The sequence below is a fragment of the Gorilla gorilla genome, chromosome 6, assembly GCF_029281585.2.
Source record: "Gorilla gorilla gorilla isolate KB3781 chromosome 6, NHGRI_mGorGor1-v2.1_pri, whole genome shotgun sequence".
Taxonomy (NCBI): domain Eukaryota; kingdom Metazoa; phylum Chordata; class Mammalia; order Primates; family Hominidae; genus Gorilla; species Gorilla gorilla.
This window is the reverse complement of record NC_073230.2, coordinates 14,001,502-14,021,803: the sequence shown is the minus strand read 5'-3', so window position 1 is coordinate 14,021,803 and position 20,302 is coordinate 14,001,502. Positions and strand designations below refer to the sequence as shown.

The window sequence follows — 20,302 nt, the reverse complement described above, 5'->3', positions numbered from 1 at the left end:
TGTGTCACCCTAAGTATCCCTCTCCTTGTCTCCAGGTCCCATGATGTGAAAAATGGAGGTGAACTTACTCATCCCACCCATAGCCCCGGCCAGTCCTCTCCCCGCCCCGTCATCAGTCAGCGGGTTGTCACCAACAAACAGGCTGCGCCAGGCTTTATCGGACCACAGCTTCCCTCTCACATGATAAAGGTAACAGTCCTTAGGGAGAAGAACATTTTTATGTTAATTTTTAAAATGTAACTTCAGGCTCTCAAGTTGAATTGTAGTGGTTGCTGTGTCCTCAAATACATCTGAATTTCTTCTCACAGTTTAATCAAACCCTCTTATACAGTATTTCAAATATACAGAAAATGGCTGAGCGCAGTAGCTCAAGCTTGTAATCCCAGCACTTTGGGAGGCCGAGACAGGTGGATCACTTGAGCTCAGTAGTTTGAGACTACCCTGGGTAACAGGGTGAAACCCCGTCTCCACAAAAAATACAAAAATCAGCCGGGTATGGTGGTGTGTGCTGTGGTCCCAGCTGCTCAGTGACCACACTGAGGCAGGAGGATCACTTGAGCCCAGGAGGCAGAGGTTGCAGTGAGCTGAGATTGCACCACTGCACTCCAGCCTGGGCAACAGAGTGAGACCCCGTCTCCAAAATAACCCCCCAAAAACCCAAAAACCCCAAAATATACAGCAAACCTCACCAATGGGGAGGAAAGAGGAAAGCCTGGGTGTCAGCACCTTTAAATTTTAGGTCCCCTCTGGACTTCCATTCTGCTCAAAGGGTTAAACACTTGGAGATTCTTAATTCCTGTTGGATTGCAGGAAAGCGATCTGTTTACAAGAACACGTTTGTTAGGTCCATTTAGTCGTTTCAGGGGTGTGGTGTTTCTGTCTGCTCTCCCCCTGGGTTTGATTTTACTCCCTGTTGGTCCTGTCGGGGCGAACAGTAGTGAGCTAGTGTCACAAGGAACACAGGATTCTAGAGTGGGGGCCTCATCTGAGCTGTGGCATCTTCACAGCTTTTCGGCTTGAGTTTGTTTTGGATGATCACACACACGGTCTAGCTGCATGCTTTATTTTATGGACATCAGGCAGTATTTGAGGTATAACAGAGTCACACATCAAATGCCCAGCGGGCTCCCCTATTGGGCTCTGCTCCAGAGTGACATCAGGACTCTGGCAAACAGGAGGGCATGTGCCCTGTAGGAAGGGGTGGTTGGCATTGCTTTTCCAAAGACTGTTTTTGTTTTTACCATGAAGCTTTCCAGTGTTAGGATGGCAGCTAATTCAGGTATGTGAGGAGGCGCTGGGAAGGCCACACGTGATCTGTTAACTGACTTTCACGCCTGCGCCTCCACGGGGGTGCAGCAGCCAGGGGGGGAGCCTGCAGCGAGTCTCACTGCGTGAGGAGAATGTGGAGACGTTGTGGGGCAGTGGTGGGGTCATGGCTGAGTGAGTGGCGGGTGAAGCAGCCCCTACTCTCCGCCCACGTGACCGTCTCCTTTACTCCGAGGTCAGGGTGATTCCTCCTTCCTGGCACTCTGCAGCGGCAAGCTCCCAGGAAACCCAACCAGGTAGCAAGTGTGTGACTCCATGCCACAGGTCCTGCTGATTTCGATCAGATCTGGGACAGAACGAGTTTGGTCTGAGGATTGTATTCTGTGAAACATGTATGTCCTGTTTGTTGATTTATTGCCAGAAAACTAGGGCCTGTGGAAAGTATGCGCGGGTAGGAGGGATTGAGAAAAACAGAACATTTCCAGGTGTATGAAACTTGTTAGTCCTGAAAAAAAAAAAAAGCAAAATGGGAAGGACCCATCAGCCAAAATGTGTTCTGTTTGTGTGACCATGTTTCTGGAGCTCTGACCAGGTGCGCTCTGCTTACTTCCAGAATCCAGCTCACTTAAATGGGACTGGACCATTGAAAGACACGCCAAGCAGTTCCATGTCGAGTCCTAATGGGAATTCCAGTGTCAACAGGGCTAGTCCTGTTAATGCTTCAGCTTCTGTCCAAAACTGGTCAGTTAATAGGTCCTCAGTGATCCCAGAACATCCTAAGAAACAAAAAATTACAATCAGTATTCACAACAAGTTGCCTGTTCGCCAGTGTCAGTCTCAGCCTAACCTTCATAGCAATTCTTTGGAGAACGCTACCAAGCCCGTTCCCTCTTCTACCATTACCAATTCTGCAGTACAGTCTACCTCGAACGCATCTACGATGTCAGTTTCTAGTAAAGTAACAAAACCGATCCCCCGCAGTGAATCCTGCTCCCAGCCCGTGATGAATGGCAAATCCAAGCTGAACTCTAGCGTGCTGGTGCCCTATGGCGCCGAGTCCTCTGAGGACTCTGACGAGGAGTCGAAGGGGCTGGGCAAGGAGAATGGGATTGGTACGATTGTGAGCTCCCACTCTCCCGGCCAAGATGCCGAAGATGAGGAGGCCACTCTGCACGAGCTCCAAGAACCCATGACCCTAAACGGTGCTAATAGTGCAGACAGCGACAGTGACCCGAAAGAAAATGGCCTGCCGCCTGATGGTGCCAGCTGCCAAGGCCAGCCTGCCCTGCACTCAGAAAATCCCTTTGCTAAGGCAAACGGTCTTCCTGGAAAGGTGAGTGCACGTCAGGGTCTTCAGCCTCGTTCGTGGCGGTTCCCTTGGCTGGATTTCAGGAGGCATGGAGCTGGCGACTGAAGCTGAAATATTTTTGTTTTTGTTGCAGTTGATGCCTGCTCCTTTGCCGTGTCTCCCAGAAGACAAAATCTTAGAGACCTTCAGGCTTAGCAACAAACTGAAAGGCTCGACGGATGAAATGAGGTAACGTAAGAGTACATCTGAGGCACGTGTGGCAGCATAGTAGGAAATCCAGTAGCCTCCAGATGTGTCAGTTATTTGAATGCTGTAGAAATTTTATAGTGAACATTTTGAATCCTAGAATGATTTGAATTATAGTGTATAGGATTTATTAACTTGCCTTTTAGAAGAGTAAAGAAAAAATGTGGCATACAGGACTGAGTCCACGGAAACTTGATGTACTCACCATGCTATTTCTCCTCCTGCGTGGCCACCTCTCTCTGGTTAGCGGTGTTACTGGCGCGCCTTCAAGTGCCATCTCATTTCATCTTTCTCATGAGAAATGATGATGTGAGGGTGTGCTGAGGGTCTAGGCCAGGGCTCTCAGTCCTGCGAAGAAGCACATACAGTCATCCGTCCGTTCACAACAGGGATGCGTTCTGAGAAATGCATCGTTTGGGGATGTGGTTGTCATGCCAGCACCACAGTGTGTCACACAGACCTAGACGGTGTGGCCTGCGGCTCCTAGGCCACAAGCCTGCACAGCCTGTGACGGCACTGGATCCCGTAGGCAGCTGTAACACAGTGGTATTTGTGTATCTAAACATAGAAAAGGGACAGTAAAAATATGGTATAAGAGGAAAACTGGCACACTTGCACAGGGCACTTACCATGAATGGAGCTGGCAGGACTGGAGGGTGCTCTGGGTGAGCCAGTGAGTGAGTGCTGAGTGAATGTGGAGGCCTGGGACAGTACACTACTGTACACTCTGGAAACACTGCACACTTCGGCTACACTCAATTTGTTAAAAAAAATTGATTTCTTCAATAGTAAACACACCTTAGCTTACTGTAACTTTTTTACTTTATAAACTTTTAATTTTAAACTGTTTGACTCTTTTGTAATAACACTTAGCTTAAAACACAAACATACAGCTGTACAAAAATAACTTCTTTTTTTGTTTGTTTGTTTGAGACGGAGTCTCGCTGTGTCACCAGGCTGGAGTACAGTGGTGCGATCTCAGCTCACTGCAGCCTCCGCCTCCCGGGTTCAAGCAATTCTCCTGACTCAGCCTCCTGAGTAGCTGGGACCACAGGCATGCGCCACCCCACCCAGCTAATTTTTTTTTTTGTATTTTTAGCAGAGACAGGGTTTTACCATGTTGGTCAGGCTGGTCTCAAACTCCTGACCTCAACTCATCCACCCGCTGTGGCCTCCCAAAGGGCTGGGATTCCAGACGTGAGCCACCGTGCCCGGCCAGCAGAGTCGTTTATTGCCATTGTCATGTATTATGTACTAATCGTATGTGCTAGACTTCCATGGGACTGGCAGTGCAGTGGGTTTGTTTACACCAGCATCACCACACTCACGAGTCATGCGTTGCCCTTGGACTGTTACAGTGACGGGAGTTTTCAGCTATGTTGTGATCTTATGGACCGCCATCATGTGTGGTCTGTTCTTGACCGTATGTATGAGGTACATGACTGTACTTTGTAAAGGCCCTTCAAGGATTCTGAAATTATAGATAATAAAACCTGCCCCACAATTTAAAAAAAATCATGTAATGTTAGTCAAGAATGTAAATGTAACGTTAGTCAAGAGTAAGAGGAAAGGAATTTGTCATGCAGTGTCAGTGGCTTCACCTCGCAAAGAAGCAGGCAGGACGGCCCCGTGGCGAGAGGCTGTGCAGGCGGTGCTTGCATCTCTGCACAGGTTGGCTGTGAGTGACAGCTCAGAGTGCGGCCGGATGTCACCATGCTCGGTGCCAGGCGCGGGTTCGTCATCAGGAAGTCATGTTCTCATGGCGAACAACTTCTGGTGAAGTTCTGATCAAATCACAGCATGAGCGACTCTAGATTTATATACTAGGTGCCTTCGTGGAAACGTCAGTGTCAGTGAAAACCATGCCAGTGACACACCCGTAGTTTTTACCCGCACGGTCGTTGGCACTCACCTGTGGGGGTGCTATTCGTGCTGGTGGGGCTCCCATCACTGTGGCAACCCCAGAATGGCCCCCGGCGGGTGGGAGTACCCTCACTGAGGCCCTCTGTTAGGAGGGCGTAGATATTAAACCGGAATGGGGCGAACCCTGTGGGCAGGGAACACTCATTCCCAACCTAAGGATAGGCGAGCTTGGACACTCGCTCCCTCGGCCAGGGGACTCTGGCCTTACCTAGGCCAGGTAGCGTGAGGGTGAGGTAGGTGGCTGTGCAGACAAGCCCAGGCCACGGCAGCTTTCATTATTAACCCTGAGGATATATCGAAAGCTCTGCGGGAATCAAAGGACAAAGTTAATTTATTACAGAACGTTTTGCTAAAGCTTCTGATTCCTCATAATTTGTCAGTAATTGGAGGAGCTGCTGGCTTTGTTTGGAGGTGGCCGCTTTACCTTTGAGGGTCCAAGATAAATCAGAGAAAGGGAGTCCAGAGGAAAGGAGGAGGCCCTGTCATCACTGGACTTTTTTTCTTTAGTCTTAGTTATTAGGAAGAACTAGAGGAATTGCGGCCAGGCGCGGTGGCTCACGCCTGTAATCCCAGCACTTTGGGAGGCTGAGGCGGGCGGATCACCTGAGGTCAGGAGTTCGAGACCAGCTTGGCCAAGGTATAGTGAAACCCCATCTCTACTAAAAATACAAGTATCAGCTGGGCGTGGTGGTGGGCACCTGTAATCCCAGCTACCCGGGAAGCTGGGTCAGGAGAATCGCTTGCACCCAGGAGATGGAGGTTGCAGGGAGTTGAGATCACACCACTGCCCTCCAGCCTGGGCAACAGAGTGGGACTCTGTCCCTCAAAAAAACAAAACAAAATGAAACAAAACAAAACAAAAAAAAATAGAGGAATTGGAAGAACTAGAGGGATATCCAGAAACAGGAAGAGCCTAGAACTCTAGGATTATTGTTTTGAAAAATAGGCTAGGAGCTGGGCTTGATGATATAACATTTTGTGTTTATTTAATAAGGGAAAGAGAAAATTGGGAGTTTCCAGAGATAGTAGTACCTAGCCTAATATTGGGCTTCGGCGAGATGTATTTAAAGAGACGAAATAGCTGCTAAATGACGAGTTAATGGGTGCAGCACACCAGCATGGCACATGTATACATATGTAACTAACCTGCACATTGTGCACATGTAGCCTGAAACTTAAAGTATAATAATAATAAAATAAGAAGAGACGAAATAGCAAATGAACGTTTTGAAGTATTTGTCCTTGTAATGCAATGACATGAGCCTGTCAAGCCCACACTAACTGGCGTGTTTGTTTGTTTGGGGGCTGCAGTGCACCTGGAGCAGAGAGGGGCCCTCCCGAGGATCGCGACGCCGAGCCTCAGCCTGGCAGCTCCGCCGCCGAATCCCTGGAGGAGCCAGATGCGGCCGCCGGCCTCAGCAGCACCAAGAAGGCTCCGCCGCCCCCCGATCCCGGCACCCCCGCTACCAAAGAAGGCGCCTGGGAGGCCATGGCCGCCGCCCCCGAGGAGCCTCCGCCCAGCGCCGGCCAGGACATCGTGGGGGACACAGCACCCCCTGACCTGTGTGATCCCGGGAGCTTAACAGGCGACGCGAGCCCGTTGTCCCAGAATGCAAAGGGGATGATCGCGGAGGGCCCGCGGGACTCGGCGTTGGCGGAAGCCCCGGAGGGGTTGAGTCCGGCTCCGCCTGCGCGGTCGGAGGAGCCCTGCGAGCAGCCACTCCTTGTTCACCCCAGCGGGGACCACGCCCGCGACGCTCAGGACCCATCCCAGAGCTTGGGCGCACCCGAGGCCGCAGAGGGGCCGCCAGCTCCTGTGCTGGACGTGGCCCCGGCCGGTCACCCGGAAGGGGACGCTGAGCCTAGCCCCGGCGAGAGGGTCGAGGACGCCACGGCGCCGAAAGCCCCAGGCCCTTCCCCAGCGAAGGAGAAAATCGGCAGCCTCAGAAAGGTGGACCGAGGCCACTACCGCAGCCGGAGAGAGCGCTCGTCCAGCGGGGAGCCCGCCAGAGAGAGCAGGAGCAAGACTGAGGGCCACCGTCACCGGCGGCGCCGCACCTGCCCCCGGGAGCGCGACCGCCAGGACCGCCACGCCCCGGAGCACCACCCCGGCCACGGCGACAGGCTCAGCCCTGGCGAGCGCCGCTGTCTGGGCAGGTACAGTCACCACCACTCCCGACACCGGAGCGGGGCGGAGCCGGACTGGGTCAGACACCACTACACCGAGGGCGAGCATGGCTGGGGCCGGGAGAAGTTCTACCCCGACAGGCTGCGCTGGGACAGGTGCCGGTACTACCATGACAGGTACGTCCTGTACGCTGCCCGGGAGTGGAAGCCCTTCCACGGCGGCCGCGAGCACGAGCGGGCCGGGCTGCACGAGCGGCCGCACAAGGACCACAACCGGGGCCGTAGGGGCTGCGAGCCGGCCCGGGAGAGGGAGCGGCACCGCCCTAGTAGCCCCCGCGCAGGCGCGCCCCACGCCCTCGCCCCGCACCCCGACCGCTTCTCGCACGACAGAACTGCACTTGTAGCCGGAGACAACTGTAACCTCTCTGATCGGTTTCACGAACACGAAAATGGAAAGTCCCGGAAACGGAGACACGACAGTGTGGAGAACAGTGACAGTCATGTTGAAAAGAAAGCCCGGAGGAGCGAACAGAAGGATCCTCTAGAAGAGCCTAAAGCGAAGAAGCACAAAAAATCAAAGAAGAAAAAGAAATCCAAAGACAAGCACCGAGACCGCGACTCCAGGTGAGCCTGGGGCCTTGTGCTCCCTGAGGCGCTGGCGCTGCTGTCAGCAATGGGGCCTGTCGCTTCTCACCCGACTCAGAAACAAGTGACCAGCCAGGCCACAGTTGTATCCGTCTGATTTGTGTCTTTCATTTCTGTGGGTTTTGAGATTTCACTATTTTTACAGATTTGTAAAAATTTGCCCTGCTTTGAAGCTGTATCTTTATTCTTCATGGTGTCGTTAAATGCCTAACAGCCTTCTTTTTCAAAATGATAGTGCCATTTTTGGTGAATGCTTTATAACTCTTCCAGGAGTAAGCATGCAGTGTTCCATCAATGAACAATCGGGAGTCTTTGACCTTAGAACTGGCGTTAATATTCTTACTTGTCAGATGTAGTTATGTTTTCATATCTGTTATATTTTCCTGAAATTCAGTGGCTGTGAGGTAGGCAGACAACAGGAGGCACACTTCTCCTGTGCCTGCCCGCCTGCCCAGCGTAGGCATCTGAGACACCTTTGTTTCCTCGGCCTTTGTTTTTGTCTCCATTTTTCAACTTGAAATCCAATTGGGAAATTTGCCTCTGTATTTTTTAAGAAACAGGGTGTTGCTCTGTCACCCAGGCTGGAGTGCAGTGATGCCATCATAACTCACTGCAGCCTTGACCTCCTGGGCTCAAGTGATATTTGTGCTTCAGCCCTCAGCCTCTGGAGTAGCCGGGACTACAGGCATGTTCTACCATCCTCAGCTAATTTTTTATTTTTGTAAAGACAGGATCTCACTATGCTGCTCACGCTGTTCTCAAACCCCTAGACTCCAGCGATCCCAAAGCACTGGGATCACAGGCATGAGCCACCTCACCTGGCCTGTTTTTGTATTTTTAAAAAGCTAAATTGGTTGGTGATTGTCTTGAAAATGACTTATCCATGATGAGATGGATGAGCAGGAACAGAATTAGTAATTTTAGTTGACATCTCTTGAAATTGAAACCCTGGGAAAGATTACCAAAAGCCATATGGAAAATAGGCAGTGGTTATTTGAGGGAAAAATAATATTGCTGCCAGGTGTCTCAGGCACATGGGAGGGAAGGAGGCTTAGTATTTCCTTTCCCTTCAAGTAACTACTGGTTTCGGGAAAAGCTAGCAGAATCCTCCCTGCAGTGTTTGTCCAACAGCGTTAGTTCCTGAGAAAGCTGAAGCAGAGATGGGACTGTTCAGGATGGAGCTAAAGTTGGTGAATTTATGGCCCTGGACTGAAACAGTCATTACAGTGAAGGCAAACTTGTTAAATTTTTGAGACAGGGTCTTGCTCTGTTGCCCAGGCTGGAGTGCGGTGTCACAGTCGTAGCTCACTGCAGCCTCAACCTCCTGGGCTCGAGTGATCCTCCTGCCTCAGCCTCCCGAGTAGCTGGGACTACAGGTGTGCGCCACCATACCTGGCCTACGTGGTTAATTAGATCAGAATTGTGCGTGTTTGCACAGTGAATGTTCTCAGTGAATGGGTGGAAAGGCCAAGCTCCAGGGTCTGCTGCTGGTGGTTTTGTGTTTTAGGGGTTTGAATTCTGGCTTTTCCTTCTGCAGGCATCAGCAGGACTCAGACCTCTCAGCAGCGTGCTCTGACGCTGACCTCCACAGACACAAAAAAAAGAAGAAGAAAAAGAAGAGACATTCAAGAAAATCAGAGGACTTTGTTAAAGATTCAGAACTGCACTTACCCAGGGTCGCCAGCTTGGAGACTGTCGCCCAGTTCCGGAGAGCCCAGGGTGGCTTTCCTCTCTCTGGTGGCCCGCCTCTGGAAGGCGTCGGACCTTTCCGTGAGAAAACGAAACACTTACGGATGGAAACCAGGGATGACAGGTGTCGTCTCTTTGAGTATGGCCAGGGTAAGAGGAGATACTTGGAATTAGGAAGATAGAAACTATTTCTTAATACATTTTCTTTGCAAAGGTGATTTAACACGTAGAAAGAAAACCTCAGGTGGCATCAGAGGGCACAGTTATTCAGAGCACCCCTGCCCTGCCTGGTCCGGCCTCAGTGCTCATCCCTGCAGTGTGGTTCCGGTTGCATAGTTTGGCTCCTTAGCACCAAGCCCTTAGCGTTTATTGAAGGCCTAAGTGACACAGGACTGAGGGCAGCACTACCTGTGTCACCAAAGCCCTGGAACGTACAGCTCTGGGCATCTGACTTTGCCTTGCAAAGGACCAGAACTCTTGGTTTGGTTTGGTTTTTTTTTATTTTATTTTATTTTATTTTATTTTTATTTTATTTTATATTATATTTTATTTTATTTTATTTTATTTATTTTATTTTATCTTATTTTATTTTATTTTTATTTTATTTTATTTTATTTTGTTTTTTGAGACGGAGTCTTGCTCTGTTGCCCAGGCTGGAGTGCAGTGGCGGCGATCTCGGCTCACTGCAACTTCCGCCTCCCAGGTTCATGCTGTTCTCCTGCCTCAGCCTCCTGAGTAGCTGGGACTACAGGCACCCGCCACCACGCCCGGCTAAATTTTGTGTTTTTAGTAGAGACGGTGTTTCACCGTGTTAGCCAGGATGGTCTCGAGAACTCTTGGTTTTAAAGCATTTTTGATAGAAATACTTTTGCAGCGTATACGTTACCCTCCCGAATCCTTAAACCTGTAGCATTCTGAGTGTACCCTGATGCTCGGTACTGATTTGCTCGCTTGGGTCATTAGAAGCGTGGGCACCAGCCTCTGCTTGAGTGACACTGCAGAGGCCTCCATGTGGCAGAGCGCTGGCTGCCCCTGCCAGGTGTCCTGGATTCTCTTCTGCCCTGTGGGGCTGTGTCTCCGTCCTGTGGCCACACGCTGTGCTCTTACTGCACTTGAGGCAGCCCCCCACTTCCTCTCCCGTTGGTGTCCGGTGACCGCTCGCCCTGGAGAGGAGCTGTGAGCCTGTTAGAAGCGGATGTCACTCGAGTCAGTGGACCTAGAGCGGAGGCTGGCAAACTGCAGCCCTGGGGCAGCTTCGGCCAGTCACCTGACTTTGTATGAAATGAACTTGGAGTTAAGAATGGTTTTAACCTTTTCAAGTGGTTGGAAATAATCCCAAAGAAGAACAATGCGTTTCACATGAAAATGATGTGAAATTCAGACCTCAGTGTCTGTGGCTTGATTGGGGCGCAGCCAGGTGCGTTCGCACGCTGTCTGGCGGCTTCGCTGTCACTGCCTGGCAGAGGTGGCTCGCAAAGCGGAAAATGTTTATTATTGCCCCTTGACAGAAAGGGTTTGTCACCCCTGCCTGGACGCCCGTTGTTTGTGTTCACGTATGAAGCGCATCCCCTCTTCCCAGGGGCTTTTGACGAATCTTCAGGGCTGCCCTGAGGCCTTTTGCTTCTCGGCTGTGTTGTGGGTTAGGTGGAGCTGTGTGTTCTGGGGAAGGTCTGTCCCTCCCAGCAGCCCAGAGCCAGCATGCATTGTTGATTGAGGGGTAAACGGTCCTTAGAGTGTGTGAAAGAGAGCTGGGGGTTGCGGGGTGAGCCCCATGGGGGACATTTGCCCGTGGAGTGCTGGGGAAACAGCTGGAGATGAGGACAGGCACCAGCATTGCCGGTGAGGACAGGGAGCCTGCGGGCCTTGTGGACGTTCTGGACATTTCAGAATTGGTTTTGTGTTCCCATTTCAGCGAATCGGGGAAGGAGATTCGTGAGGGCTGCTTGGTACCCGAGGATCCGAGGATGCAGTGGATGGGCTCATTCTGAGTGTGGTGCGGGCTCCCAGGATCGTGGGCTCCCAGCTGGGGCTACTGGGAGGCAGTGATGGCCCCTGAGGCAGCTGGTCCAGCGGGAGGGAGGTTGAACGTGATCTTGTTTGCCTTGTGTCTCAGGTGCTGTGGTCAGGCGTGTCTGTGTGGTGGCCCTGTGTTTCCGTCCCCGTCCCACTGCACCGATGACAGGGTTTGCAGCAGGCGCTTCTGCTGCGAGCAGACTGAGGAGCCTTTCTTGTCCTTCTGAGAAGGCCGCTGCCCAGCCCCGCCTCACCCAGCGTCCTGGGGTCCTGCAGGTCCCCCTCTACCCTGGACTTCGGCCCCTTGTCTTTCTCTTTCAAACTCCTCCTCTGGCTCTGTTCTGCCCAGTTCAGTTCTTGGGCCTGAGATCTGTTGTAACATCAGGCTGCGTGTGGGTTGGATGGAGCCCTCAGTCATCACGTAAACCCTTTGATATCAGTAAAACCCTGGGAGCAGCCGCTGAGCGCTGGGACATCCCTGCTCACCTCACTGGGGAGTGGCCTCAGGCGCTCACAGGGAACCGCAGTGACTCTGACCATAGCCACTTAACGCACACACACAGCAGAGGCACTGGCGATTTTGCAACCATCATTAAAATCTCTTTCCTGACTTTTGCTTTCTAGGTGATTGAAAACTCAGCCTCAAAACAAAAAATTCACTAGTTACGGTAAGCTGTTTTCCTGTCTGTTTCCTCTCCTCATTGTTTGTGGTGGCGCTGAGGGGACGCAGGCAGAGGAGTTTTAATTCTGCGGCTCTGCCTGGGGGCTGGGCTCATAGGAGTTGGCAGAGCCATGGAGAGGCCCCGGCAGGTTCCCAGCCAGCCCAGACCCAGGCCACGCGCTTGGGGACAGACCTAGACCCTCCACCTCATCACGTTTGCATTACTGGCTGGGGAAGACCCGCATCCCTCACACAGGCAGAGTCGCCCTGTTCCCTTGTGCCTCACTTGGGAAAAGTCAACCTGACTCACAGCGGCAGAGCCCACGGGCCTTTGATAAACATCTGGGAAGGGAGAGGCCCGGTCCCCAGCACAGGCACCTCGCTCAGGAGAGCGGAGCCTTGCTCCCTCGTCCATCCCGTCCCCTGTGCTGCTGTCTGCGCCCCGAGGTGGCACTGAGCTGGAGCCAGCACCCCCCCAGCAGCCACCGTACAAAACCGTAGGAAGGTGGCCCAGGGCCGGGCGGCAGATCAGGACCTCGGAGCTGTGGGGCTTTGTTGGATCACTTCACACAGCGGTCCTGGGAGAGTCACTGGTTTTATACCTGACCCTTGTGGAGCTAGAGGGGACAGTGAACCATTTTTCCCTTGAAAGGAAACTTTGTCCAAATGTGTCTGTCACATGTAGTCAGCAAGAGGAATTTAAAATGAATTGCCAAGTGAAGAGTCTGTGGATTAATTGGCCATTAATTAACAGGCTTTATCAATGTGTCCTCAAGGGAGAGGCCCAACCCTAATAAAGGAGCTAAACTTCCTGAGTGAGGGGCTGTGAGGATGGAGGTGGAGGAGGCATCTGGGGCGGGTGGTGGCCGGGCCCAGCAGATGGCGCCTCCCTGGCTGAGCTGCCCGCACCGCCAGTTCCCTCATTTCCACTCAGGAAGGCAGAGTGATCTCCTCAAGGAAGAGCTTCCCCAGCCTTCGGGAGCAGCTGGCAGGGCGTCCGGGAATAAGCCCTACACGCCGCCGCCTGCCTCCAACTCACTAACCCCGCGCCTCTTGTCTTTCAGATTCAACGCGTTCAACAGAAGCCATCCCCAGCCCAGCTTAAATTATAAAGATAGACAATAACTCTGTTCCAATCTGCGTGGTGCTTCTTTAGTAAATACTGTACAGATTTTACCATGGAGAACTTTTTTTTTAGTTTTTACCTTTTCTTAATTACCCGTATTCCGAATGGACGAACACTTTCTACCACTGCTGACCATTGTAAAATACCGTGTATATAAATCCCATTGAAATAATGCCCTGGAATAGAACATCTCAAATGCTGCTTAATTACAGACTCAGGTCGATTACTTGTATTTCATGTAATGTTCCTCCAAGTTAGACATCTGGTGCAAGACCAACCGGGAGACCATGGAATTGTCAAAAGTACAAACTGACAGTGTGTATATTTAATTTAAAGAAAGACTTATTTAAAAACTCACAAGCTCTCACCTAGACTCTGGAGAGCAGTCTGTTTTCTGTAATGTCTGATACTAGAAACTAATTTGCTTATTTTAGTTGTATTCAAGATTTGAAGATGTATTTTATAGACAAGTTCTGTTTTTGAACTTTGTGGAACTGTTCCAATCAATTTCCCAGTTATGATGCATATTTACATTATGAATGTATAACCCAGACATGATTTGTAAAGCCGACAGTATGTTTCTATTACACACCACTTTTTGATACAGCGTCTCTTGTCTTCACTGATACTGGAGCCTCCGTTGTCTGCTTGGTCCCTTCGAGTTTCTAGTTACAGACACAATCATACTGTGATTTTATTTTTAATATGGATATGCTATCCAACTGTGATACACTTATAATTCACTGGTCCTGCATCAGGAGATGGAGTGGGGAAAACTGTATTTAATACAGTTTGTATCTGAATAATCTGTATGGTTTATACAGTTTGTGTTGTTCAGAGATGTTTAAAGTTTGATCTTTGTTTTTTTAAAGATTAAAAAAGCACTTGCCCCACTGTAAATATACAGCATGTAAAATTTCTATAGTATATAAATGGCAGCAAATCACACACTTGGCGTCTTTTTACTGCTGTTTTCCCCATTTGCTTCCAGACTCCTTCCTGTCATCATCTGAATTCACTTTCTTAAAACCTTCAAGTAAGTGCTCCTGCCGAAGTCAGCACCTTCGGCCAGGCCGTCCCACCTGGGACGGGCAAAGGAAAACTGGAGGGGTGTTTGCTGGACCCAACAATATCTGTTTTAAAGAACCAAGTCTTAGGCTTGTTGTAACAATACATGTGATTTTTATTTAGTGAACACAGTATCTGCAAGCGCTCTGACAGCCATCCACCCTCCAACCTTACTTCACTTTACAACCAGGTATCAATAGAGGCTATTTCTTCATGCGAGCTGTGGGAGTATATACATTGAATAACAGACACTCCAGAAATCAACAGATGTACATTATTTACATATTACTATATTTACCGCAAATAGAAATATTTTCTAAGAAAAAAAGTCAATTTGTGGTTTCTGGTCTACCACAGACCTAACTTCTCAGCAAAGCATATCTATGTAGATATCTGCGTTTGTAACTTTAAAAATAGGCATTGCTTTCTATGAAGCACTAAGTGCTGCTCCATCCATAAATAGCTCCTATTTTCAGTTTGGTACCACATTAAACTGCCCCAAAATGTTCTGTGACCCCAAAGACACAAAGTTGCTGCTTATCTGGGTCCAGGGTCAGTACAATTAAATATGAACCAGGGCGCCCAGCAAGACAGGCTGGAAGAGCTGTGGCAGTCGCCGCCGCCTCCCCGCAGGGCTCCCCTCACTGCCTCCTGGCCCGTCTCTGGAAGAAAGTATTTTTGGCCAGAGTTGGGACTAACAATTCAAGCCCTGCGCTCAGACGTCAGGGCGGGGAGGAGGAGGATTGTGATTGTGACGGGGCCTGCCCAGGGTGAGGGACAAAAACAGATGTGTCCTGTTTCAGGGCCGTCCTGGTGGCGGCTGGCCCTGCGCAGTCACTGACCCAGAGTTTTCTGGACCAGGCCTGCCTCAAGGATCAGCAGGCATGATGGTTGCACAGCCTTCATGCTAATACTGTCCTAACACAGCCTGGAGCTAGGCGATTTCCTTTGACCACAAAAGTACCTGGAGTCTAACTCAGCACCACAGCCTCTGCATGGCTCCCGGGTGCCCACGACCTGGCGAAGCTCATTCACAGATGACAGCAAGGGGGGAGCATGATCATCTGGCGACTCCTTCCTGCTGCTTCTCCCAACACCCAAAACAGAAAGCTCTGCATCCCCAGGTCACACCTGGGTTGGTCAGAAGAAGGAAACAGCTCGTCCGAGCACAACATGCTGACAGAGCTGGCTGTGGCCAGTCCTGGGTGCCGGGCCAGCCTGAGGGGTGGGCGCCGCCAGAGCCGGCCGTCAGTGTGTGGTCTGGGTGGAGGTCCAGGCAGCGTTTATTGTCATGGAAGACTGGAGGCCAGAGTTGCATATCTACCAGTCAGGCATTTCAAGAACGCTGACTTGCCTTTCTCAACTAAAACTTCCAATTTGAGGTATCAGTAACAAAGCCTAAGAACTTGGGAATGAAAGTCTGATGCAGGACAGGGGCTTCTGGCCTCGGACCCCTCTGCAGTCTAGTGTGACTTAAAGCTACATCAAGGTCAGCCGCAGGGAGGCGAAGGGCCCGCAGCCGCTCGGCCTCCACTTCAAGGCAACTCAAAGAACAGTCTCCGCTGCAGAGAAGGAAACCTAGGTGCACACAGTCTGAGGTTTTGTCTCTGGACTGGGCATTTTGCACAGGAGTACAGATGCCCTCCAGAGGGTGCAGATTCAAGGTGTGTGTGCCTATGCAGGTGGGGCAGGAAGAGGAAGTCCATAGAGGAAAAGCCAGCCACCAACCCAACAGCCCACTGTGTAACAGGGTCCTGGGGACGCAAATCTCCCGACAGAGAACAGCGTCTGCCACCGGCCCAGGTCGGCCCAAGCACGCAATGCCCCCGTCCAGCCCTGAGCCCTCTCTGTAGGTGGGGCCCAGAGCCATCCTTCCTTGAGCGGAGCACTGGGCACCTCCTATCCTTACATCCACAGCAACCTGACAACCTCCCAGGCGGGCGTGGAGTTTGACCAGTTCCACCACCGGCATCTATCTGGGTTCTGTACGTGCTGGGCCTCTGCACCCCAGGGCCTGTTCTTCCCTCCTCGTAGGGAGGGCACCTCTCTCAGGACACGGCGCACTACATGGGGTGAGACCGTTTTTAGTTAATTCTGTGTCTATTCATTAAGAAATCTGGTCAAATTAGAAGGTCTGTAAAATAAGTGTTCATTTTGCCACAGGTTTTAAATAGCGATGAATATGGTCAAAAGCCGGTCTAACCCATGGATTCTGCTGACCTGTATGAAACGCTGCCATATGTGTGCGTCTAAACAAAACATCAGCAGTTTCACATGGTTCAGCATATGGACCATCTGTGTCCAGGGAAAAGGCTGTTTCCTAGGAGTTAGCAGTTACAGGCTAAACACCCCCAAACCATTAACTGTTATAATTTTAATGATTTGCTTAAAGTATTTGTGGGGCCAAAAAGCCTGGTTGAAGGGAGGCCTCATGGGAGTCACCCTGGAGCCCCCAAGTGCCATGGCCGTCCCTCCCCCCAGCCCGTCCCGAGCCCACCTGCTGCCCCCGGGGCTTGTCTGACAGCCTGACAGGGCAGGGCTGCACGCTGCCCCCGTGCCGGTGCCCCCAGCCCTCCCCTTGGGTGCTGCGTCTAGATGGATATTTTTTCAGTGCACAGTATATACTTGTGTCCAGGAGTTAACTTTATAGCTGCCATTCTAAAAATACTACTGTTAGAAAGTATCTTTTGTTATAATTTCAGAATATAAAAAGGCATATAAAAGCTATAATCCTATATATCTGAGAAAAATTCTGAATAAAAAACTGGTAGCTTTTCCTTTCCTGTTTTGCTATAAAACAGTGGCTTTCTAGAACGGTTAACACTGCCCCGAGTGAATGCGTTTGGCATGGTACGAATGAGGCTCCCGTCTGTGGAATCCGTCCCATGTCTGCTGTGGAGAGAGCGGAAGCTGCTGTCCTGGCTTCTCCCCCCTAGGGGCACCGGGATGGTCGCAGGAAGGAAATGCTTCTGGACATGCGCAGCCAACCATGACCCCAGCCACGGCAGGAGGCCTCGAGGATCAGTCTGGGCCACGGTACGCTCTGAAGCAGCAGCTTGCACTGCAGGGCGACCACCTCCCAGGACCCCAGCCACGGCACGAGGCCTTGGGGATGCCGCCTGGGCCACGGTATGCTCTGGAGAAGCAGCTTGCACCGCAGGGCGACTGCCTCCCTGCCACGCCTTCCGCGGAGGGGCCGCCCGCGGTGTCTTTCTGCTGGGGTTGGGTCTTTTACCTGGGTCTTTTAGCCAGGAAAGCTATTTTTTATTGGCAATCCTTCGTTTCCTCGTTGCCAACATGTCATAGAAGGGATCCCTGCTGATACTGGCTCTGGTGAAAAAAGGAAAACACACAGGTTAGGTCGTGGGTGACACACAGACCTCCCCTTTCCCACCAGCCCCAGAGGCTCCTCAGACAGGACCGCAGGCTCAGATCTGAACGTCGGCTTTGGCAGCCCGGCCCTCTGGGGTTTCTGGAGACAGAAGGTCCACTCTTGCAGACAGAAGCATCCATGTTCCAGACCATCCCCCGCCCTCCAACCGGCACGAGAAGACGGGCCTGGCCCCGCCCCCAAGGCCCCACTCACTTGATGGATTTCATCCACTCCTCCTTCTCCTCCGGGCTCGGGGCTGAGATCCGGTACACCACATGGTTCCCCTCTACCACGCGGCCGTCGGCCTCCGTCTTACAGGCCTTGATGACCTGCCCTTTGTGGCTGGGATTGTAGAGCTCAAAACAGTTCTGGTGGAGAAAGAGAGAGGGGAGGCCGTCAGGGGGGCTTGGGGCAGGTTCCCTGCAGGCAGTGAGGATGGCTCCCAGGTGGCTGGCAGGAGAGAAGGTTCAGGAGGAAGAGCTTACGGGTTTCCGGGGGTCCTCCACCTCCCTGATGCTGAGGTTTTCCAACGGGATGATTCCCCTGGGCTCCTTATCCTACAAGAGAAAAGTACACGGCGGGGCTCACTGTGGGTCACCAGCCTGAGGGACCCTCGGCCCCAGGGCAGCTCCAGGACTGCTGGGAGGCGGCAAGGAGGCCTGGCCCTTACTTACTGTTGTGTATTCAAAGTAATAGAGGCAGTTATCGGTCAGGATGAACCACCGGCGCTTCCAGGTCTTCACACGCCCTCCTAGAATCAGAAGGGCCCCGTGAGTCTGCGCTCCGTGCATAGGGAGCCCGCGGGTCCAAGAGGGGGCCCTGGACCTGCACAGACCACTGCGTTTTCAGAAAGGCCACCAGGCGCCAGGCTTGGGTTTAGGTGTCCTTCAGCGTTCCCACCGCAGGGCCCCACATGCACCCACCCCGCCCACACCGGCGCCCCCTCCACGGCACTGAGGGGCCCCTCGATGACACGACCGCGCTACAATTCGCTTCCTGGGAGAGTTAGTGGGATGGATGGCGTCATTTTCCCACATGAGATGGCAGTGTGATGAAGTCAGGACTGCGCGCCTGGCTCTGTCCAGGACCTGACCCCACCATGTCAGGTGGTTTTCGCATTACAGAGGCCCTCGGGCAGCCCTGGGATCCAACAAAATCAATCAATCACCCCTGGGCCCAGGGAATCGTGAGACTGAATTAATTTTGTAACCAGATCTGGAGCACACGTGCACACGCACGTACCCCCATCTGTACCTGCCCTCCTCTCCCTAAGGGAAGGAAATCTCTGATCCTTAAACACTGAGCAGAGACAGACTGACTTCAGCTGCTATAGCCTTGCCGGTGTTTGTTTTTTAAATAATTCAAAGAAATATACGCTGGTGGCAATGAACTCAAGTGCTCCCTGGGGTACTAAGCCCTCTCTGCCCCATGCCTCTCCAGCGCTGCGGAGCTCACCCGGCTTTCTCTGTGACAGGCCGGCAGGGGAGTAGCCCTCCCTCCCTAAGTGGGGGCCAGCACGGGCGCTGAGGCCTGGAGGCAAGACTGTGTGCGAAGGGCTCTGCGGATGGATCACCAGGACACAGGGGGCTTTCCCTGTTGGGGCCTGGTTTGCAGAGACCCCGGGTGAGGAGGAACCAGCTGCAGGTAGGAGGAAGCCTGGCTCAGCGGAACTGGAGGCCGGAAGGGGTCTCTGCAGTCCCTCTGGGACCCTCTGGCCCCTGCCTCACTCAGTGCTGCCGTCCTCCTTTGATGCCTAAGGCAGCCTGCAATGCGGTTGCCACCGCCAGCCTGGAACAGGAGCCCAGCCTCCAGCTGTTCCTCCTCTCCCCACAGGCCCCAGTCTCATCGGTGTCCCACCAGCCTACCTGTTAAAGGGTCCGTCTAGACCCTGGTCTGGGCAAATCTGCCCCCAAGCTCTCTGCTGCATCTCCCCAGCCCTCAGACCCTGCCCCCAACATCTCTCCTGAGCCCTGGCGGGGCTTCCACTCCCCGAACCCCTGCAAGCTGCTCCGTCACTGGAACCCTCTGCCCCAACTGTGGCAAAGCCTCACTGGTCCCCTTTAAGACCCAGCCAGGCCCACAGCAAGGCCCAAAGTCCTTGTTGCCCTCGTGTCCCTGTCTCACCGCGGGCTCCATGCTCCGTGCAAGCCCTTGGCCTTTACCTTCCCCACCTCCACTGCAGCATACCAGGGAGGCCCAAGTCCACAGGGGAGGGCAGGAGACCCTGGGGGCAACCTGCCTTGTCCCACAGTCCTCCAGTGAGCAGTGAGAGGTGTTCTATGTCCCCGAGACCCTAGGGACAGGAGGACAGTGCTGATTCCTTCCAGGCACTTGCTCCAGCTTGAGCTGCTGTGGCAGAATCAGCTGACAGCAACTCCACTACCCTGACATCCGTCACTGTCACGGTCGCCTCTGCTTCCCTCCAGAGACTCCAGAGCAGGCCCCGCTCCAGCTGCACTGGTGCCAGCTGCCATCCCCCAAACAGCGGCCAGAGGCATCTTTTCAAAAACGTGGCAATCATGCCCCTCTCGGCTTGAAGCCCCCCAAAGGGTCCCACTGCACTCAGCTTTAAACCCAACTCCTTGGGCGGCAGCAGGGGCTGCCCTTCCTGGCTCCCCGGCTGTGGCCTTTCTCCCTGCCCTGCTATCTGAGTCTCCAGTTCTTGGGCAGCTCATCCAGGAGCCCCCAGGTTGTGTGTTTCTATCCAGCGCCTGCTCTCTTCCTCCACACTCCCAGCATGGTGGACAGCAAAGGGCCTGTATGTTCCAGTAGCCCACACACCTGGCCCCACCTGGGAGGGGTCTGCCAGGCGGCCTCTCAGCTCCACCTTGGGTCCCCCGCTCACACCTCCCATGG

General features: G+C 52.6%; 2 protein-coding genes across 14 annotated transcripts in view; one reads left to right on the top strand and one right to left on the bottom strand.

Annotated features, from left to right (window-relative positions):
• The window catches only part of USP42 (ubiquitin specific peptidase 42), a 56,125-nt gene extending 42,518 nt beyond the window's left edge, over positions 1–13,607 (top strand). For 7 of the 11 annotated variants that reach the window (XM_031013109.3, XM_031013110.3, XM_055346483.2 and 4 more), the window contains 7 exons: positions 36–189; positions 1,880–2,599; positions 2,709–2,803; positions 6,056–7,495; positions 9,054–9,355; positions 11,843–11,886; positions 12,944–13,607. In XM_031013109.3, coding sequence (XP_030868969.1) covers positions 36–189; positions 1,880–2,599; positions 2,709–2,803; positions 6,056–7,495; positions 9,054–9,355; positions 11,843–11,850 — 2,719 coding nt within the window. In that variant the 3' untranslated portion in view covers positions 11,851–11,886; positions 12,944–13,607. The other 4 variants (XM_031013103.2, XM_031013107.3, XM_055346480.2 and 1 more) reach the window with 1 other exon arrangement.
• A 557-nt stretch (positions 13,608–14,164) lies between these two features.
• CYTH3 (cytohesin 3) overlaps positions 14,165–20,302 on the bottom strand; it is a 158,066-nt gene continuing 151,928 nt past the window's right edge. For all 3 annotated transcript variants that reach the window (XM_063708092.1, XM_031013118.3, XM_055346537.2), the window contains 4 exons: positions 18,121–18,197; positions 17,932–18,003; positions 17,660–17,814; positions 14,165–17,403 (listed from right to left, as the gene is read on the bottom strand). In XM_063708092.1, the coding sequence (XP_063564162.1) occupies positions 17,331–17,403; positions 17,660–17,814; positions 17,932–18,003; positions 18,121–18,197 (377 nt within the window). In that variant the 3' untranslated portion in view covers positions 14,165–17,330. The remainder of the gene's footprint in view (positions 17,404–17,659; positions 17,815–17,931; positions 18,004–18,120; positions 18,198–20,302) is intronic.